Below are 21625 nucleotides of genomic sequence, written 5' to 3' on the forward strand. Positions count from 1 at the left end.
ACAACACAGTTGCATTAACATTACTGTTTCTTGTGTCGAGATTAATTCAAATCAGCGCAGATTGCTACTTCCTGTGAGATCTGTCTCGGTTATTTTCATGCTTTTTAAGAGCACCGAGCGAGCCAGGTAAAGCAGGTTAAAGAGAATCACTCTGATGGCATGTTCAAGGGAGGTTCCCTCTACTGAAAAATACCTAATGGGGAAAAGATCTAAATCAACTTTGTAGCAGGAACTCACCAGTACGATTTCTTTTATCCAGTTTCCTCAGATATCTAACGTGTAATGAAAAGTGACGGAATCAAAGTTTGAAAGTTTACGAAGGAAAAAATACTGACTCTCTAAACACATTAAATGATTATTTCAGTTTCCTGAAAACAAAACCGTTTGAATTTAATTAGTGCGATGAGCAAAAAGTCACTTTAAAACAAGACCCGAAACTAATTAACATTTTACCAAATATTCAGGTTAAATTAACCAGTTTCATCAAACTCATCGTATTCAGCTGCAATTAAGTTGAATTTTAAAAACAGCAGAAAGTATTGTTCTGACACTGACAGTGATTTATGGAACAGACTGTAAACTACAGCTCCAAAAACATAAAATAAAATGTTTTAAAAAGATCATTTGGTATGGATTCTTATGATATTTGATACCATGTTAGTGAATGTCCAGTACTAGTACTTAAAATTTGCTTGATGATCTGAAATTTTTTTATGAAAAATGTGCAACAAACTAAGAAATCAAGAAGAGGGAAAACACTTTTTCACAGCACCCGATGTTTAGAAAGAGTGTCAGCATGCCATTATTCACATTTTCTGGATGCTATTAATGCTTTTCCTACTTTAAACAAGATTAATTTCAGGCAAAAATATCAGACAGACATTTATTCTAGAGTAAAAGATTACTTATATCGCAGTTTTACCTTCAAATGCATTCTAAAATGAGAACATCGTGAGCATATTTCAATGTTGTTCCATTTAGAAATGTGGAATTTTCTCACTTCTAGCTTGAATTTAAAAAAGTTTAGCTGCTCAGTCCATAATAAGGCAGTCCAAAGTTTGATGGCATAACAGAAGACGCTAAAACGCTGGCAAAAAAAAGAATACTGTGTGCAAAGCTCTTGAGTGTCTCGGGTAAAAAAAAAAAAAAAAAAAAGATGGATGCCGTCTATTTTAAGTGGCAGAGTGGAAAGCGGAAAAAGAGCCAGGCGAAGTGTATTATAGCCATCGGCTGCTGAGGCCAGAGAGGTGAGCTCTGACGTGTCATTGGCTAACCTGACAGCAAGACAACAGCCACAGGGCAAACACCAGCACACTGGTTCTGTTGTCCACAGCCAGCTGAATACTAATCCTGCAGTCTGCCTGCTGCTGGCTTTTACTCCGGGGTGGGAAATGAAACCTGCTCACTAGCCAAACAGCATTTCATTTTCGCTATGACTGATAAGTTTTGTCCGCTGAACCACACACACTAATCAGCAGTTGCTCAGAGGTCCTATTCTGCCATGCACTTGTCGCCACTAAACCCTGCAGCGCTGCGGGTGATGGGACCCTTCAAAGAAAGGCTAACCTACCTGAAATAAAATGAGGACCTGAACATGTCACAGAATACAAATTTGGGTATAATCTGTGCAGCTCCAGATCATTTCTTTACTCTCTGCTCTAACAATGGAAGCAGCGGTTATTTTCGGTACGAGGGCAAAACCAAATACGGTCTAAGAAAGCAGAATGAGAAGCATGCAACCAAAGCCGTGGGCTGCACTTGTTTCTGGACAGGGAGGGGTACGGGCCTGAGGAGCGGTCCTGGATTCAGAGTTCGTTTATTGAGGACCCTGAGCTTATTGCTGACTTTTACAGGAGGCACCCTGATAAGCCCAGAGAGGGGGGGGGGGGGTACTATTAGGAGTTGGTGGGGTTTCTCTGGTGTGGTGTCACGGGGTCTGCTTCTGTTTTCAGCACACCTCCCCACCTACCCGAGTGGTAACGTGTCTGTTAATTCTCCGCGGTGTGCATTGCTGCCGGATCCATCACCCGCTTACCTGTCAGCTGTTTGTGAAGCCGCATTTCCGGGATCACTACAGAGATCAATCTCAGCGTTTCTCCCACATCCCGAGAATCCTCGCCCGAGCAGCCAGTGTGACAAGTGAGCTCTCCAACTCTCCCCATGTTTATTGCCGTTTCTTACCGGTTGTTTGGCATCTCCCCCTAAAGTTTCGTTTTTTCTTTTTCTCATAGATCCACCCTGCGTGCGCGGGTAACCCCTTTCCCTCCGAATGCGTGTCAGCCCCCTCCCCTGGTTTCCTTCTGTTTATTTATCAGCATACATATCTCATCCCGTGTAAATAAGTTTGACACTGTAAATAAAGAGCACTCCCTGCATTTTCTGCACTTCTGTGTGTTCTGCCATAGAGTCCGTTCACTCCTCATAACAGTTTCACACAGGCCTGTTGACTTCCCCAATGCGAATTATAAATTAATTAATTAATTGATAATTAAACTGGCCACCCTCAGTTATTGTTTCATCCCTTAGAGCTTGTTAAGATGACAGGGTGAAGCTAATTAGAATTGTGCTTCTTTGAAACTGGAAGTTCAATAAGAGGATGATTAATCGTGCTGTGGAAATAATCATTTAATGTTGTACGTTTGGCCACTGGGGCTGCAATGTGAGGGCTGATATTTACTGAAAATACCAAAGCACAGAACTTGCTAAATGCAAGTTTGGGAGTGTCTTACCATCTGCCTTAGATGTCATTCGGATTAAGGTGGTAGTGACAAACTCAAGGATGAAAACAAAAAGCTTCTTAGGGAATAGGATTTAGAAATTGATTAATGGAAAGGGAAGAGATTTCCTTTGAAAAAAAAAAAAAAAACCTACGCAGTTTGAGTTTTTGCACCATCGAACCTCACCAGGTAATAAACTGCAGAAATGAGAGCTATTCAACAAGTCGCATTATATTTCAGACAATCCTGAGCTGAGGCCCGCAGCATGAAAACTCCAATTCCACATCATCTTTTGTCCTGCGAGCTTTTTTGCTTTTGCTTGTATAACCCTGCCAAAACTCATTGTTATGGGAAAAAAAGCAGCCCTGAGCGCAAACGTGCTAGACGTAGAGGAAGGGGGTAGACACGAGGCTGATCAGATGGGGAGGAGAAACAAACAAACAAAAACATTGCCCTCCTCTTGGGACTTTTTCCCCTCGTGTCGTGGCCTCGGTCACATTCCTCGTACCCTCCTCCCAACTCATTACAGGTGAGGGAAAGTGGTGAGGAGGAGGAGGAGGAGTGTAGGCTTCGAGTCAAATCTACTGATCTCAGTGATTTATTATTAATGGGACGCAGAGGGGCTTTCAGCTTCTCACAGACACACCAGGAGGGATTTGCCACAAGGTGCTTCTTGCACTCTATCTGCTGCATCTTACACTTGTATCGCTCTCGCTCCTCACTGATGACCTGGCCTAGATGAATATCGATGCAAAGATCGCTAAGAAAGCAAGAGAGGGGTGGGAAGAAGGGGCGAGAAGTTAAGAAAACAATGCTGTGAGGAAAGGAGGCAGAGGTGAAGATGAAGAGAAGGTTAGAAATGTGGAGATAACGCAGACAGAAGAAGAGAAGACAGTAGGTAAACAGGCAGTTTTGCAGCAGCCCACGTTCAGAATATGAGAAGGCAGAAATCCAGTGACAGAAAGAAAGTGAGGACTAAAAAGCTCGGAGAGGAGAGAGAGTGGGGGGGGGGGGGGGGGGGGGGTGAGCGCCGGGGGGAGGCCCCTTAGGACAGACAGGCCAGGTTTGGATGAGTGTTCAGTATCTCTCTCTGCTTCTCTTTTTCAGGTGTTCCTAGAGGGTGAAAGTGAATCTGCCTGTCAGTGCACACCACAAGAAGTAATCTGTGGGCAAACACTACACTGGGTCTGAACCAGTGTTAGTGTGTGTTTAGAGAAACACGGAAGCAGCTGGTTTCCAAACTGTTTAAAACCATACAAACAGGCACGTTTACTTTTTTCTTTTATTGATAAAAGAATGCAGACCATACAGCATCTTGACAGTATATAAATGGCCTGTATTTGTATAGTGCTTTACTCAGTCCCTATGGACCCCAAAGTGCTTTACACTACATTCAGTCATTCACCCATTCACACACACATTCACACACTGGTGATGGCAGCTACATTGTAGCCACAGCTGCACTGACAGAGACGAGGCTGCCCGACACTGGCGCCACCGGGCCCTCTGACCACGAACAGAAGGCAACGGGTGAAGTGTCTTGACCAAGGACACAACGACCAAGCTGGGGCTCGAACCGGCAACCTTCCGATTACAAGACGAACTGCCAACTCTTGAGCCACGATCGCCCTATATAAGCAACCTTAGTCTGTTTAACTGTTTGATATTAGTTAGAATTAGAATCTCCAGAAGTCGATTTTGTTCATCTAGACGTAGCGTTTTCAGTGGGAGAAACGTTTCGTCACTCATCCAAGTGGCTTTTTCAGTCTCAGCTGACACCTGGATGAGCGTGCATCAAGACAAGTAAATCTCCAGAAGTTGATTCTGTTCATCGGACCGGAGCGTTTTTCAGCTTAACAGATGAGTCTGGACAGAGGAGGTCTGTTCCTTCCAGGACTGCCTGGGGAAACAGATGAGAAGAGCTTTAAACAAGGTAGATATACCAGACAGGAACCATCTAGTAATGCAAATAATCAATACCAATTTCACCTAAATTGCTGTACAGTTTTTACAGAACTCTGTGCAATCCTGTGATAAACTAAGCACAACCTTGCTACTTGCATAGGAATTAAGAGGGGGAGTCGCAGGCATGCTGCTAATAAAATGCTCATAAGAAACTTTCAGCAAGATCATAACTGCAGACGTTTCAGTGGTGTGCGGCTCCGAAGCATTCAGATGCTTTAACACAATGCCACTATCTTCCAACGAGTCAAGAGTCTCTACGGGCCTCTACAAAACATCTGGACAGACCCCGTTTGAACAGACAAGAACAAAGTGGAAATGTTGGGCATTGCACAGAGCCATGTATGGTGTTGTCACTTTATCGAGCATTGTGGTGGAGGGGTGAAGATTTGGGTTTGCAATCGCGGGACCTCGACACTGAATGGACCTCCTCTGTACCAGCTGTCTCAATCACACAATCAAAGTGAAAACATCAACCAGACTGAAACACTGGAACTTAATTCTTTCACAGTAATGTGAGAGATTGATCAAGTTATACAGAAAGCAGCTACTGAATCATGGGGTGTGTTGTGAAAACTCGTACAGAGCGGCACTTATTTGTTTTTAAAAAAACGAAAACATTTAAAATAAATTACATTTATGACTAAAAATTATAACATGACATCTTCCAACAAAACAAACATAAATTTCATTTAAGGTAAAATTACAATTTGTACTATTACAACTGCCATTAAAATTACAAGTTTTTTACATTCATGCAAATATGTGAACGAATTGAGTATTAACATAAAACATTAATGTGAATATGAATTAATATTAAATTAGATTCAATTAAATAAGGCAACTCACCTGGTAGTGGAAGGGCTTTAATTTCGTCTGATCCCTTTGGTGACTTTCCATTTGAATTAATGTCATTAGAAGGCGCATTTCAAGTGACGCTAGAAAATGCTCTTGATTGGATGCAGTATACAAATGGTTAGTGTTTGCCTGATTATTTTTCTAGACAGTTTAACATTTTTGTTCATACAATTATTTTTCTTCCTCAAAAACGTGATTGGTTGGAGGGTTTTGATAGAAAAGAAAAAAATGAATTGCTCCATCGCTCATTTTCAAACTTAAAGCAGAAAGCAGCCTTTGGCCTGCCGCCTACATTGTTAGAAAATGAGGGAGAAATTATTAAATCATGTGGGTAAAGATTTTGCCCACTGAGGTCCAAAGACACATATCTGACCCCGGATATTTCTGCTATATTAATATAGCTGAATATTCATAAAGGGCCTTATTACCCAGCTCAATAATTTCAGAAGTTTGCATGACCCAAGTTCTGCTTTTGCACTGCAGACTCTTCCACAATCTGTGCTTCTGTCAATCATCCATCACCCGTCCTGTCAATGCGACGCGAGACGCTCATCCAGATGGACATTTGTGTACAAACACAAACATGTGTCAGAGGGAGAGCCGAGTGCACGCTCTGCACGGTGCATATCCCTGTTGGGGTCAATGTCACATTCTTTTCCAACCAATTACAGTGATCGAATCTGAAGACAGAAATGCTCTGGGCTCCACAGTGAAGCCAATGAGGACAAATGTCACAGGATAATAATGGAGAATGATTTGTCTTAAGTTAACAGGCTGCAGCTTAAATTGACATTTGGATTTGATGATATTGACCCAACTCCGTGCGCGTGCAGTCATCCGCGCGCCCGTCTGAAGCTTTAAAGATGCAGCGGACAAAAAGCGCAGCCACTCGTTGCATTGTGAGGTTTGAAGGACAATCACTCAGCTCAGAAGGCACGTAGCGCTAGTGAGCAGCCAGCTGCCTCATATATGAACAAAGAGTGCTTCTGAGTGCGTGTTTAAGGGTGAAAGACCGAGCGCGTGCTTTGAGAGACTTTCTGTGCCAGCGTCCGAACCTGCAGATGTGTTTGAGAGGCTCAATAGTGAGATGATGATCACAAAAACAGAATCATTTGTGATGTGCTGCAATCCACTTCCAGCTGCAAACATATGCAAGAGTGGCCATTAGGTTCCTATCAAAGTCTGGAGCCAACGCAGAGAACCCTGAGAGTGTGTGTGCGTGTGCATGTGTGTGTGGTTGCGTCCATAGTTAAGAGGATAGTCTTGCTTTTATTTCTTTTTGTGGCTCGCTAAACGCTGGGCACCAAAACACAGAGAAATAACAGAAATATGACGAGTTATCAAATAATACATCAACACACTTAACTCCCATTATGTGCAAGTAGGTGCTGCTGACTACAACACACATGGATCATACATTTGAGGTCCACTTCATCTTAGAGGAGTTCTTGAGATGAAAGAAGAAAGGTGTTTTTTGTTTTGTTTGCACATGGCGTCAAACAAAACATTAATAAAATATTAATAAACCTGATTACTGAACACTGAAAACACAGAACTTTAGGTACAAGAAAGGCAAGAGTGTTATTTTAGCACTGACAATGGAGGGGGAGAAAAAAATAAGAAAAAAGCAGAAGGGAGGAAAGAACAGACAAACTGGTGTGCGACTGGGACAGGCTCAGCACAGAGCCAGTGGTGAAATGCAAAGATTAGACTGCTGCGGCTTCAGCAGAAGAGAGGAAAGGCGCGACGGGGAGGGCAGAGGGAGCAGGAGAGAGTTAGTTGACTGTGGGAGCTGGTGCGACACGCAAGGTTGAGATACTGACCGAAGAGACCTGGGATTGACGACACAAATCACCTCTCTGCTTTAATCAGGTAAATGGTTTAGAACAAGGTCAGCAGGTGCAAATAACACTGCTGCCCACTTTCTGCTGCTGCATGCTGATTGTGGTAGTGCTGAAAGTCGAGATCTCGCAGTTGTTCTGAATTACTTCTGGTTGATTTTGATTTCTAGTGTTAAGATATTCGTCCAGGAAAGCAAACAAAACCTAAGGAAGCTGTCAGCTGGTGACTTGACAGAGGTACATCTGTAAAGACATACGTTTCTGATGTAGAGGAAGAAAAAAGACAGAGAGGAGAAAAAAAAACAGCCCCGAGTGAAAGCTAGTCTTCACTCTGATGTGCATTTTCAGTCAAACTCGTCTGTCTCGCAGGAGAGAATTTAAGTCTCCTTGGTGGCAGTGGCATGATTCATTCAGCACCCACACATCCACCCAGACTTGGCCCAGGGTGGGCAGCCTGCTGGTACCCAGTCTTTTAATGCCTCAGTCCCAAGCAAATTACATTTCCCCTCTGTTAAGAAACAAATCGCTAATCATTTTAAATGCACAACCATGCTAACACACTGCAAAGTGAGGTGAAATGCGATTTTTAAAATGTGTTTTGCGATATTAATAATTAATCTCTCCGAGCATGACATGTCGCATGGGTGAGTCAGTGTTGCTGATTCACATAAGCTCCATGTGGATCTGTCATCCTTGCTGCTGCACCGTTATGTTGGCAAACATTTTTAAAGTTGGGAATTTCTGTGGTGCTTTCAAAGACGGCTTTTCTTGTTAACACGCAGATACAGATTAGTCATTCTCAATACGTTCTAAGGCAAATCTTACTCTGAACGACACTACTGCAGGCTGTGGGCTGATGTGCATTAGGTGCTCTAATGAGTATTTTCAGTAACAGGGCATTTGTCATTCTAGCTAGCAATTTGTTAAGGTTATCTGGAGACATTTGCCCTGCTGCTTTACGAAGCGGCACTTGTTTGACGGACACTTTGTTGCAGTTTGTTGTCCTCCTGAAGAGAGAAATTGGCACCAATCAGTCATACACAGGGGCATGGCCATGCAAACTGAAATGATAGCTGTCCTTTTATAATTCTAAGACTTTACCGTTCTCAAACAACCCTTAACTAGCCGATGTACTACTGCGGTTTCCAGCAGTGCCAACATAATTGGAAATGCTTTTGCTTTTATTCCTGTAGTAACTAAATAGCCTTTGTGCCATAACCAAAGTGGATTGATAAAGATATTTGATTAAATACCACTAATGACTTATAATGAATGATTTCATGAATTGGGCAGCTTGGCAGCACAGTGGTTAACGCGGTTGCCTCACAGCAGGAAGGTCCTGAGTTTGAATCCACCCTACTTGTTCTCCTTGTGCATGCATTCAGCTTTCTCCCCTTTTATGGTGAATTTAAACTTAAAAAACAAAAACAAGGACATGTCCAGGTGACTTTACAGTAACAGTAACAGTTTAAATATGAACATGTCATTCGCTGATGTGCCGAATCATTTTTAGACAACAATGCGAGTCTGTAGGACAGAAACAGCTTGCGTCACCCTGCACAGACAAAAGCTGATAAAAGAATTTGTTACTAAAAATACCAAATATTGCCAGTCTTGTCTATTAATGTTGCTAAGTGGGCGGTTATATCAGTGTTTTACACCTTCTAGAGCTCAAGTTTGAAAATTCTTGCATTTGTTAAGCTATTAAAGCAGCAATGAAACCCACCACAAACCTTTCATTGGGGATCTCATAGGTGGCAGAGCAAACACCATATTTTAATATGTGAAACACATGATTAGCCCCACTTAACACACCAGGTTTCCTGTCATTTACAAAATTTGTAATGTGTTTACCTCGAGCAGGACTTCCAATGGAAAGAACAGAGTGTCACTTTCCAAAGATAAGTGTGTCTTAACAAGCAATAACAAATTATATTTGGAGCCAGGTGCTGTTGACTTTACTAGATTTGACAGGTACTTAGGATATCAATTGTAAGAAAAATGTGAACAGGTTAAACACGACGATGATTGTCTGCTCGCTCAAATATTATTTGTAACACAAAAGATGAGCTCAAAGCAGCGATTATTAGCTATACCTACACTCAGTGACTTCGTGAACTTATTCATATGCAGCGAAGGGAGCAAAGCACTCTTAGCACCAGGGTTTTAGCCTCCACTGGGAACAGCCATGTGCTAAAATATATGCAAGAAACCGTGCCGAATAGAGGTGCCCACCAGATAGCCCAAGTTATTTTAATATTAGCTATCAAGCAACAGAGATGTGTCTGTAGTCTCCCCCATGGGAAGCCAAATTTTCTAGGACATCAGGCCTGAGTGCCGCACTGACCATTATGAGGTTAAGTCGAGTTTTTTTTTTAAGAAGTAAACACCGCGCCGGGTGGACGTGCAGTCAGTGTTCTAGAACATTTTCTTCTGTTACTTTCTCGTCTCCACAGGAACGAAAATAAAAAGCAGCTCCCAGAGCAGAACAAGTGCGATCTCACTGCAGGTTAAACAAGTTGAATGTTGTCTCAAACACTTGACAGTTTCATTGCCGTGCCTTGACCTTGTTCTTTATGCCAGATTGTAGTTACTTCAAAACACCATCTCTCTCTTGTTTAGCCCACACTGCTGCGAGCTGTAGAACTCAGTGCTAACGCTGAAATATCTGCATCTGGCTGAACAGGATATTAAAGTGGTTCTATGTCATTTTGCTTATTATCTATTCAAGTACCATCAGTTCCCCAAGACACAGATGTAACCTCTGTGGGTCTTACTTCTGTACACACCTTTGCTAAACGTTTCCTTTGTATATAAGATAAAGTATAAAGAAAAAAACTTTTTGCTTTCCTTTTGCAGGAGTGAGAAATGTAGGTTATATGATGTGTAGTGTCAGACTTCCAAATAAGAAGAAGCCAAAACTGCACAAATATTTCCATGACGAATGTGCTCCCGTGTGCAAATGTTAAAATGTTGCAAATTTTTTTTGTGGCAGTTCTTTAGCCTCTTCTACTCAACCAGTTTGGTAGCCAAGAAATTTGTCATTCAGGTCACTATTACTTCAAAGACCGCTTGCTTTAGCAGCAGCCAAGTTTAAAATTAAAAACATGACAGCTAGGGAGAAAGTGAGAATACATTTTCATTGCATTTCCAAAAAAAAAAAAAAAAAAGTTTTTATGAAATTTCACATTCTCCAGGGCTTTTCCAGGCCTGGAAGAAAACACTCAATTTGCACAGCTAGAGACAACATTCATACTTGTTAAACATTCATGAAAGGAAAAAAAGCTTAAAATTATTCAGAAATGTTGGAGAAGACCCTGACTCTGCTCGATCTGAAACGTTTGGGAGGGGTTGTCTGCTTTAAAGAGCCTAGGAAGCCTAAAGGTGAGAAAGAGCTGGAAGACTGGACACGAGTATGTGGATGCATCTGTTTGCTGTTAACGCTGATGTTTAATGCATCTCTTCTGTTCTGCTCTGTGGCTGGAGAACGCTCGTGGGGGTATCTGTGCTGGCACTGCAGATAACAGAATGGCACTACCTTCATCTGTCCCCACAGGGAACATGGCAGCGAGAGGAGCAAGAAAGAGAGATTAAGACACCGAGAAAGACTGAGTGAAGGAGAGCAAACAATTTTCACGTTAATTAGCATCCCTCTCCTCCCCCGCAACGCAAACAATGCAGAACCCACAGAACGGGAAGCAAACAGGGACACGGCTGCTGCAAGCTTGCTAACTTTAAGTCTCCTCATCTTGTGCTGAATCAGTGGCAGGCGGCAAAACACATCAAAAAGGACAGCGCTGTGGGATTAAGAGCAAGTCAGAGGGAGTGGTGGGAGGCTAGGAGTAAAAAAAAAAACAAAAAACAAAACACAGGCGAGGGAAAACTAGGCAAGGGACAGAGGGGAAAAATGGAGGAGGCAAACAGAAGGGGAAGATGGGAGAGCCAGACATGAAAGGAGAAAGACAGAGGAGAACATGGTGGGAAGGTGGGAAATGGGGAGGATAAGAAAGAGGCAGGGGACAAGAAAAGCGGGGATAGGGAAAAAAAGAAAAGAGAGCAGCTAGAAGGAAGGCGGGGGAATCTAAAAAATGATGAATGAAGGAGAGACAAAAAGGGGAAGAGTAGAGAAATAGGGAGCACAACGGGAAGATGGTTCTGTTTATGAATCGCTGTGACTCTGCTTCCTACACACAGCTGCTCTGCTGACATGCAAACACCCAAATGCTGATGCATGTCAATAAACGTACCAGCATCACAATCCAGTAACGGCGGGGTTTCTAAGTGAAAGCAGAGGAAGTGAGGTGCACAATGCCGTCCTACTGCCTTTAATGGCGAACGCATCCAAAATAAACCTCAGGAGAGAAAGGCGGTTTATTCAGCTGATGCTGAAACACGTTGTCGAACAGCCGAACGGCCGGTCAGAAAAATAAAAAAAGGATCCATCAAAGCAGCTTGATCAAATCTATCGTCCTTTACATGGCTGCCGGATCGATAAAAACAGCACGACTCGGAACAGCTGGCAATTTCTTCAACGCAATGTGGCGAGCACACAAACATGAAAAGAGTCCTACAATTCTCCTCTGGGTTGGAGGCGCGCAAACACAAACCCGCACGCTGGATACTCGAGAGAAATACCATACATGCAGTCGAGCATGCAAGGACACAGTTGTGTATCCAATTTTTGTTCCATCTCATTTTTGAATCGATAACACATTACAGCAGTTTCTGAAGACGTCGAGCACAGACTCGGGGATTCGTCCAAGCCGAACATATGCACATTTTTAGACCTGCCAGGGAAAAAAACCAAAACAAACTGCATCTCCATCATTACAAAGTAGCGCATCACTGTGCCAACAATACTCCAGAAATTCATTTTAAATTCCAGTCAAGACACAGAGGTGAGTCACTCAAACATAACAGATACATCACAGGAAGATGTGTGCAAACTCATGTGCAAGACGGCAAAAAACAGTTCCGTCTCCGTGCCATCGCACATTTTAACATCTGAGTCAACACGGCATCATAAACTGCAGAAGTAAGCCGATACAGGGGCTACTGTATGTGCCTGACTTCAAAGCAAAGCAAACATTATGAATGTGGAATTAACTCTGATTCTAACGATGCTTCTTTTGAATTTTAGGCTCATGTATCTTTTAAGTGAGTAGCTGCCATACAAACATGAGCATGTAGCTGCAGTTTAAGATACCATCAACAGAATATCTTCAATTCTTCAAATGACTGAAGTCATCTCCACTTCTTGTAAGAGTGTCTTAAGGCATATACTAAGGGTGATCTCACACCAGCCACGGCTGCCTTGCACCGTGCTTTCATATAACTGCTCCCCACTCCCTACGATGCCCTTACCAGTCCAGGCCAGAGCGCCACAGTTTGTCTCAACGTCTCTACTCCACTCTCGAGCTCACAGCTTCTTTCTCACAGACACATACTTTTAAAATAACCTTGCATTGCATAATGAGGTTCATCACGTTACATATTTTGTGGGTTATTTGGGGAAGTGGTGCTACGCTGTTTCTTTAACATTTGTTAATTGCTTAACACAGTGATTAACAGGAGGGTCAAACGAACACACACACACACACACACACAAATAGCACATTTTACTATCACGTTTGCCACAAAATAATGTTTTTACACTGTACGTCAGGCTGTGTAAGGCACAGCAGAATCAAAAATGGCTGGTATAAAAAGGGGAAAGCAGCTTTGGTAATCCATCACCATCGTTCACGTTGAACACAGGCACATGTATGTACACATTAAGGGTGAGTGCAGCAACATTAACGCCCGGCATCTCTGGTGGAGGAGCGGGCGAGTTGACAGGGGACGGCCGCTTACCTGAAGAACGTGACGAAGAACTGCACCAGATCCATGAAGTTACTATGCTGGGAGAAGGCAATCTGTTAAAACAGGAAACAGAGGTCACAGGAGGGAGTCAGAAATCTGCTTTAATAGAGGAGATTTTGAAGCAGGTCAGCGTTATACATTCAAAAAAAATAAATAAATAAAGCTTTTGACCAGCGCTGACCTTGCAGATCTGAGGAGAGCAGGAGGGATGCTCCTGCTCTCACTATGCATGTTTGCATTGCATACTGTGAACCATCTATATGATCAACACTTTACAGTGTGTCTAAAACATTTATTATTATTATTCTTATCAGTGACATTTCTCCTTCGCTGAGGCTACCCATACACAGCTATCCCCAACTGCTGGGAGGTTGCCAGTCGGTTGGCTTATCTGTGCTCCCGACTACACGCCTGTCAGAGACAACGACCCAGCCGCCGGACCTCTCAGCTGCCCACAGCCTGCACAAAAAAAAGCATTCCTGCACATGTGGGCAGAAATATTCACTATGTAATCATCACAAGAGCAATTGTGCTAACATAATCCTGTCTTAATCAAGGTTGCCAGGGGTAACATTGGCAGTGAGGTACCAACTCCCCAATGCCCCCTCCTCTTCTTACGCCTACAACTCCACCCCCCCACCCCCAAGCAAAATGCCTTACATCCACCTGTTCCTACAACAACACAACACTGCCTCTATCTGGCAAACCAGAGGTAATGTAGCTGCTGCCATGTTTCTGTTATGTGGGAACTTGAACCAAAACTCCTCACTGCTTATAATTTGTATGAAAAGCTGGTGCAGCATAGCATTCCTCGGAGGGTAAATTATATATATATATATATATATATATATATATATATATATATATATATATATATATATATATATATATATATATATATATATATATATATATAAAAAAATAAACAAAAACAAAAAAACAAACAAAAAAAACCCCCAACACAAACCACCTGTCATACTCAGATTAGTCCATGAATATGCAATAGGTGGGGGAAAAAAAAAACCAGACAGGTCAGATTGCAAAAATATCTACAGTGTCTTTACACCAGACCTCAACCAGGCCAAAGGCACCGGGCTTTACAGTGAGGTGACAGGGGGTGTGGGGTGCTGTGGGATCGGCCTGGGGTCTAATTTACTTGTGGAGTCAGCGCCATCTGGATTGCTAATGTGTTGCCGTTGATTACTGTTGAGCACAGATTCCTCAGTGTAATCATTTTGCTCCAGACTGTTGAACACTGAAGATAAGTTCAGGGTACCAGTATAGTCAGGGAAAAGTTTTAAAACGATGACATCAGCACAGATCGGGATAGGCGACCAACACTGGAGCAGTTTAGGAATTAACCACAGAGTACTATAATGGACAATATGTGCCACTAATGCTTTAAAAATCAGTGATTTGATGTTTATCCAGGTACAAATAGGCCACTGACTGTGAGCCATCAACAAGTAATGTACGCTTTCTACAACAAATGTCTTCTTTTTCCTGTGCATCACCAGTCCCCCTTCATTTCAAACCATTATCAGTCAATAGACCGGACCCCTACCAGCATCTTTTCCCAAACCATAACCACTCCAAGCCCCGTCTGGATTTCACAAAACCTACCCAGGAAAGTTATACAAGCTGACTCAGAATGACCTGAAATGCACTCCCCCAAAGTACGGTAGGTTGACTCGGGACTGACAAAAAAAAAAAAAAAAAAAAAACCTCTCTCAAAGTGGGTCTTGTCACATATCTATTAACTTGGGACCCTGCGGAAACACCCTGTACTCCTGCACTTAGCATCCTGCAACCTTCCTGACGAGGTTATGAGCTAAAGTTTCCCTCGTTATCACCCATTTCCTTCATATCTCTAGAACCGTACATGCGATTGGCACGTGGGTGGTAATGTTTGATTTGGGGGTACAACTATTCAACCTACAAAAAGTTCTATACAGGCTGATTACTTCCAGCTATTCATACTTAGTGTAATTCTGTCTAGTTACTTTTAGGGATTAAATAACTATGGATGCTTTAAGATGTGGAATCAGAACGATGCCACCTTGAAACGAAACCGGAAAAAAAAAAATTATAACTGAAATAAATGTACTGAAAAATCTTGTATTGAAACCGAAAAGAAATTGATAGTGAAAAACAATTAATTGAAACTAATTTTTTGTTTTATACGCTTACAATTTTTTTTTTTCAGTTTCAATCCATTTTTCAGTTTCACTCTGCTGGCACTGTTTTGGCGTCCGGGGGCGCGCTGGGAGGGGGGCGGGGATTCCGACCCGCATGTATTTGCATATATTATAATGCTGACCAATGACTGGAGAAAACACTGACGACGCGGCTGCGGTCACGGACAAACATGCACGTGTCTGTTCGGGAATGGCAGATGCAGAGAGGTCCAGCGTTTACATTACCGAGTATTTCAAAGTGACAGCCTGAGGTGTTCTTCAGTAAATTGGACTACCGGACAGGAGGACCTGAGGCCCCCCCGCATTATTTTTGGTAAGTTAAATGTGTTTGTAAACTAATCCGTAATTTAGGTCCTTAGCTAGCTACCTAGCTAGTGCTCACCTTAGCTAGCTAAGATGAGCACTCGGCTGTCGGGGAAACGTGTTTTGTATAGTTCGTTTAGCTAACCCGTGCAGGTGAATGAATTTACCCTGACTAAAGAAATCAAGAGAAACGCACCGGGCTGCTCAGTGACTAACCACGGTTACTGTACTTTTATTATACTGTAAGAGCAACAGGCTGGACTCTGCTTCTGCTCCTGTGCAGAGCTGATTATTAAATATGTGGAAACAGCAGCATGTTTTCTGTCGCTTTCCACATGTGGAAGGACATTAACGCCAACTTTTAAAAACCTGGCACTTCAGTAACCCCACATTAGTCAATAGCTACGGATTAAAGAGCAAAGCCCGATACTTATGTACTGAAACCAAACTACTTCCGCTTGTCAGTTTAAGTTAAAATGTTACATTTTTTCCTCTGATTATTTTTGCTTTTTTTTTTTTTTACTGAGTTTGTTACAAATATTCAGGTTAAAAAACTGTCTGAATTATTTTTAATGAGTTATGTTCACAAAGTCACATGTGCAGTACTCTGTACAGCTTGCATCCTTTAGGACAAATAATTTGAAGCATTAATATTTCTTGTTCACTGCTGATAACACCTCCGTATGTTGTGACCAGGATGCAGCAGCAGACTGAACCAGAACTGAAACCTGCTCCATCATCTCATCTTTGCAGATGTCCATTTATAAAGCATCAACAACTCAAAGGTAAACATAATATTAGAAAATGTGTTAGTATATAAGGCCTTTAAAACAAATAAAAATAAACAGCTGTCGGCAGAACTGTAGACTGAACAACTTCAGATCCCGAGTGTGTGAGGACAGAGAAGGATCAGCTCTATTTCAGATTTGAGAGAAACTTTATATTTCAGTTTGTAATGATTCTGTTCTGTTTGTGATTACAGGAGCCGTCCTCAGATTCAGACCTCAGCACCACCCAGTGACAGCAGACAGATCATCCTATATCTTCAATCTTTGTAGTAACTCCAAAATTAACTGAAGAAAACAGTACAAAGGTTAAAGTACCACACGTGCTGTCAGTGAAAGCTGCAGCTGTTTTATTGATAAAGTTAAAGACAAAAAGTCAAAAGGATTAATCACCCCAGTGTTGGGAAGGTTAATTTTAAAATGTATTCCACCAAAGATTATAGAAGTAATGTATTCTGAATACTTTATAACTACATGAATGTACTATTGCTGTGTGATTTATTACTATTACTGAAGGCTACTCGCCATACCAATACCAACTAGATGTTAAAATCTTAATATAAATGAGTAACAGTAGGTGGACATTAGGTAAGGCTGCACTTTTTGCAACGATCTCGTGTAGAAAACTATTCCGCGTGTATATAAAACAGGTCAGCGGCTCCGAACCGTAGTAAAGGGACCTCTGGCTAATACTTCGGGTTCGTGTCGGGCTCGTAGCTGAAAACTAGCTTTACTTTGTTGTCTGGGTCGACTTTGCTAGCTAGAGACAGAGAGAGGCGTTGAAAGGCTGCTCCAGCGGGACTTATTGTTTCAGAGGAAAACACGAACACAGTCGAGTCTTAACAACTTACTTACAGCTGGGCTCGTCAGGCACTCTTTTTGGCTGCAGTAGTTATTATTATATTTACATGCTTCCAGCTCCCGTTTCTGCTCCGTGACAGCTCGTACTTTTCCTTCCTCCTCACTCACAGACACATCACGGGTATGGCAGTCCATTCTCCCTGCAGCACGGACTACACTGAGGCCTGAGGCTACATTGTTTAGGGCAATGCCTTTAACACTCTGCCTGTTGCCTTCATATTAAATCATTTTTGTATAATAATTTTTAGAGGCTCTTATTGTTTTGTTTGGGTTTCCACTGGCGTGGAATTACCAAAAATAGAGAGACCATAGCCTAACATATGAAACAGGAAAATACCGCCATGTAATCCATTTATTTCAACAAACTAACTGTATTCTCAATATCACCTATTGAACGGTAACTGTAACGGATACATTTACTCATATTTTGTATTTTAAATACGTAACGCTGCTGCATGTATTACGTTACTGCCCAACACTGCCGGTTGATGAGATCTTGTGCCGCTCCTAAAACACCGGCCTCCAACTCCTAAAGAGACACGGGTGTCCCTAAATTTAGCAGATATTAGCTTCAGGCTAGCTTGCTACGACGAATAGGCTAACACCAGCATTTTACCACAAGTTCACCAGATGTAGCAAAAAAAAAAACCTAAACTAATGTCCAGTCCAGTGGGACAGCAAGGAAAAACGACAAAAAATGATTACTTACTTGCGGTTTGTAGAAATGACTGAAAGATTAATTTGCTCTGTTTTGAGTTTTGTTCAAAAAAGAATGACTTCATATAGGGAAAAATATATATCATATGCAGGACACTTTAAACTAGTTTTTTAATTAAGCAGCAAGGCAGAACTAAATCAGGGCTGCATCAAGACACGAGGACTAAACTCCAATTCAACCAGACCCAGAACTGATCCAGAATTAAAACAGGACTACAACAGTTCAAAGTCAGGACTACTTAGGATTTAACCAAGACAGAACCAGAATCAAAACTAGATGATAGTAGCACTAAAAATCATCATAGACCTGCACTACACTTATTTTTTAATTCTACTAAAGTACACTATTTAGATTGAGAAAAGTTTATATAATTATTTAGCCTTGTTGTTCAAACAAGCCTGCAAAACTTAATAAATATAGAATTTGAAAAATAACAAACCTAAAAAGAAACGAGTACCTATGATACGGTGATACTTTTGGTAAACAACCATTTGACTAACATGTGTGTCTCACCTGCTCTTGTTCATCTCTGTTCTGTCCTCATTCTCTCTCTCCCTCTCTGTTCCTCTCTCTCCCTCTTTGTGCTGACAATCATCAAATATACAGTTGAAACCAGATATTTATGTATTCTTCAGATCAAAACACAAACACTTTTTTAATTGTAACATCAAATCAGACTAAATGTTTATTTTTTTTAGATTGATAAATATAAAAAACATTTATTAACTTTAAGAGTAAAGAGATAAACTGTCTGTATTTCTTAATTGCAAATGGCACCAAATTGTATTCAAAACTGAGCCACACTTATGGAGCTCCACAGTTCTTTTCCTGGTGTTTTGGTTGACATCTCTTGATTTTCCCATGTCAAAGAAACAGGCTCTGTGTTTTGCCTTATAAGCATCCACAGCTGTGCCACCAGTTTACTCACATGGACTCTACTAACCTATCAGAAGCTTCTTCAGCTCAGAATGGAATCGTCTGGAGTTTTCTTATTAATTAACAATAAACTGAGTGTATATGTACTCCTACATTTGATCAAAGTGATAAAATTAGAAGCTCTGTCTCTCTTTATCTGACATTTAACTTATTCAAAAGATATTTCAATATTTATTTATCTAAAACAAAACAAGTTTACTCTAAATTGATGTTGTACAGTAAAAAAAATGTTCTTGTGTTTTCCATAAAGTGTAAATATCTGGTTTAAACTGTGAATATACTGCTGTGTATTGAAATTCCTCTTGTTTTGCATAGAAATATACTGAACAAGGTACAAAGCATAATATATAAAATACTTCCAGAGTTTTTTCTTTGAAAGCTCCTTATGTCCATTCTTGTATATCAGTGCATTACTGAAACAGATTTATTTAGCCGTGGAGGGTAACAACTGAAAATATGAAATAAACACACATGTAAGCTAAGACTCTCTAAAGAAACAGCATTGTTGTTGTTCGGCTTTTCATTTCGCCATTTGTTGATTCACTTGAAGAATAAAGTAACGTAATATGGGTCAAGTGATCAGTTTAACATCAATCTTTTGTGATACACCGTCATATTTACATTATTTGTACAGTACGAATGATTTGCTTTGGTACCTGGTCGAACTTCAGTTCTCCTCTGTCTGCCTGGCTCAGTTTCTCTAACAGCGCACTCGCAGGCAGCAGCTGCCCCGCCCCGCTTAGTGTCTGAGCTCGGATCATACCAATATTAGGGGGGATTTACGCACAGTCGTAAATTCCCACAGTGTGCACTATGTGCTTCGAATATTGTGTGTAGTTTTTTGTTTTATACAGTTGTCAGCCAGGCATCTAACTATGAAAAAATTACACTCCAAAAGACCCCGGGCTTCTGAAAAAACAACCCGGGCTTAAGCCCAGTAAGCCACCCCCCCCCGCTCCGCCACTGGTTTGGAGGGTAAAGCTGAAATTGAAGCAGCCATTGAAAGACGGGAAGAGAGAAAGATGGCAGCTTGGTCAGCACCATTGACTGTTCTACAGTCAATGGTCAGCACTAGTGGCCTCTATAATGTGTGCAAATACATGCGGGCCGGAATCCCCGCCCCCCCCAGCGCGCCCCTGGACGCCAAAACCGTGCCAGCAGATTGAAACTGGAAAAAAAAAAAAAAAAAAAATTGTAAGCGAAGAATTGTTTTTCACTATCATTTTTTTTTTTTCCGGTTTCAATACAAGATTTTTCAGTTCATTTATTTTCGGTTTCAATATTTTTTTCGGTTTCGTTTCAAGGTGGCATCGTTCTGATTCCAAACTAAGAGACCAAATGTTTGAATATGCTGTTTGTCTGTTCATTAAAATGTTTGCCAATCTTTGGCAGGACACATGAACGCCTCATTTTAACTAAAAGTACAAGACTATGTTTAACTTACTGCAGTGTAATATATGTGATTTTGACATTACACAATGCAGCATTGTCAAACTCTTAGGCTTAAAATTCATCCATGCATCTTCAATAAAAACCCTGCGGAGGCATTTCAGGAAATTATTCCATTTTTAAAGAAGCCAATTAGGTTATTTACAGTTTGGAGGAAATATTTTACTTCCTCGTCCTCATGAATGTAAAGTGGGGGTAAAAGTGAAAGGCTGAGAGAAAACGCACCGGAGAGCTTATGAACCTGCGAATTGCAGGAATTCTTTAAAGAGCGAAGCATAGAATTATCAAAGAAGCCCTGTCGGTCGGGGCACTGAAACCCAGCATGCCTTATGACAACGTCCTAACAAAGCCGTCGCATTTTTTTTCTTTTTCGTTGATTAGAGATTCATAATTCTCTGCCCCCACCCCATCAAAAACAACGCCAATTTGTCCAGCACAAGAAAAAGCAGCGACATAACTCCGTGCCATTAGTGCTTCGACTCAATTTTGAACAGTGTGAGGAGGCTGTGGCACTGGGAAGATGTGCGATAACAGTTATTGTAGCGGCTAATCTCAAGTGTCAGCAATGTGCGGTTCTCTGTCAGTGACAGGCAGGCTGAAGGTGGCAGCAGGCGGCCTGGGCGACGCTCTAGTTATGTGCCCAGCAGAGGGTGAATTCTTTAGGGGTTGTAAAGGATCTCACAGCAGGGTCTGTCAGCCTGCCGCCGGGCATTAGGATTGGAAATATTCTGCCTTAATGGATTCTGACAGCTGCTTGAAGTATATTGGAGTTTTGAAGGAAAGTGTCGTTATCATTGCGAGGGATGCCTGCTCAACAGGTTCTGCTATAAAGGAAGGGGTCTGAGAGGAAAGTCATTTTAAATGTGCTGGACTGTGTAGAACTTTGGATTCTATCGTGCTGCTGTGAACGACATCTGAAAACAAACCAGCTGATTGTGACAAGCGGTCGATCAGATCGTCAAACTTACACGAATGTTGTGTAGTAAATGAAAAATCTATCAACACAAATAATAAATGTAGAAAATTGCAGAAAAGTTTATGGTAGAAATTACAAACACAGGAGAGTAATTTACATTAATTCACCAAAAACTCCTCAAAGACAGAAATTGACAGGAGATAAGAAAGTTCCTGTTTT

The 21625-nt window shown here is 41.5% G+C and overlaps 1 protein-coding gene and 1 long non-coding RNA gene across 3 annotated transcripts in view; one reads left to right on the forward strand and one right to left on the reverse strand.

The window, feature by feature from the left end:
- Nucleotides 1–21625, reverse strand: part of atrn (attractin) — a 133949-nt gene that overhangs the window by 52804 nt on the left and 59520 nt on the right. For both annotated transcript variants that reach the window (XM_082516171.1, XM_082516172.1), the window contains exon 25: nucleotides 13232–13293. In XM_082516171.1, coding sequence (XP_082372297.1) covers nucleotides 13232–13293 — 62 coding nt within the window. The remainder of the gene's footprint in view (nucleotides 1–13231; nucleotides 13294–21625) is intronic.
- On the forward strand, nucleotides 15547–19686 carry LOC309695020. Its single transcript, XR_014273019.1, has 3 exons — nucleotides 15547–15751; nucleotides 16438–16526; nucleotides 16724–19686. It is a non-coding gene; the product is annotated as an uncharacterized lncRNA (long non-coding RNA).

Source organism: Aulonocara stuartgranti, assembly GCF_965226115.1.
Source record: "Aulonocara stuartgranti genome assembly, chromosome: 19".
Lineage (NCBI taxonomy): Eukaryota > Metazoa > Chordata > Actinopteri > Cichliformes > Cichlidae > Aulonocara > Aulonocara stuartgranti.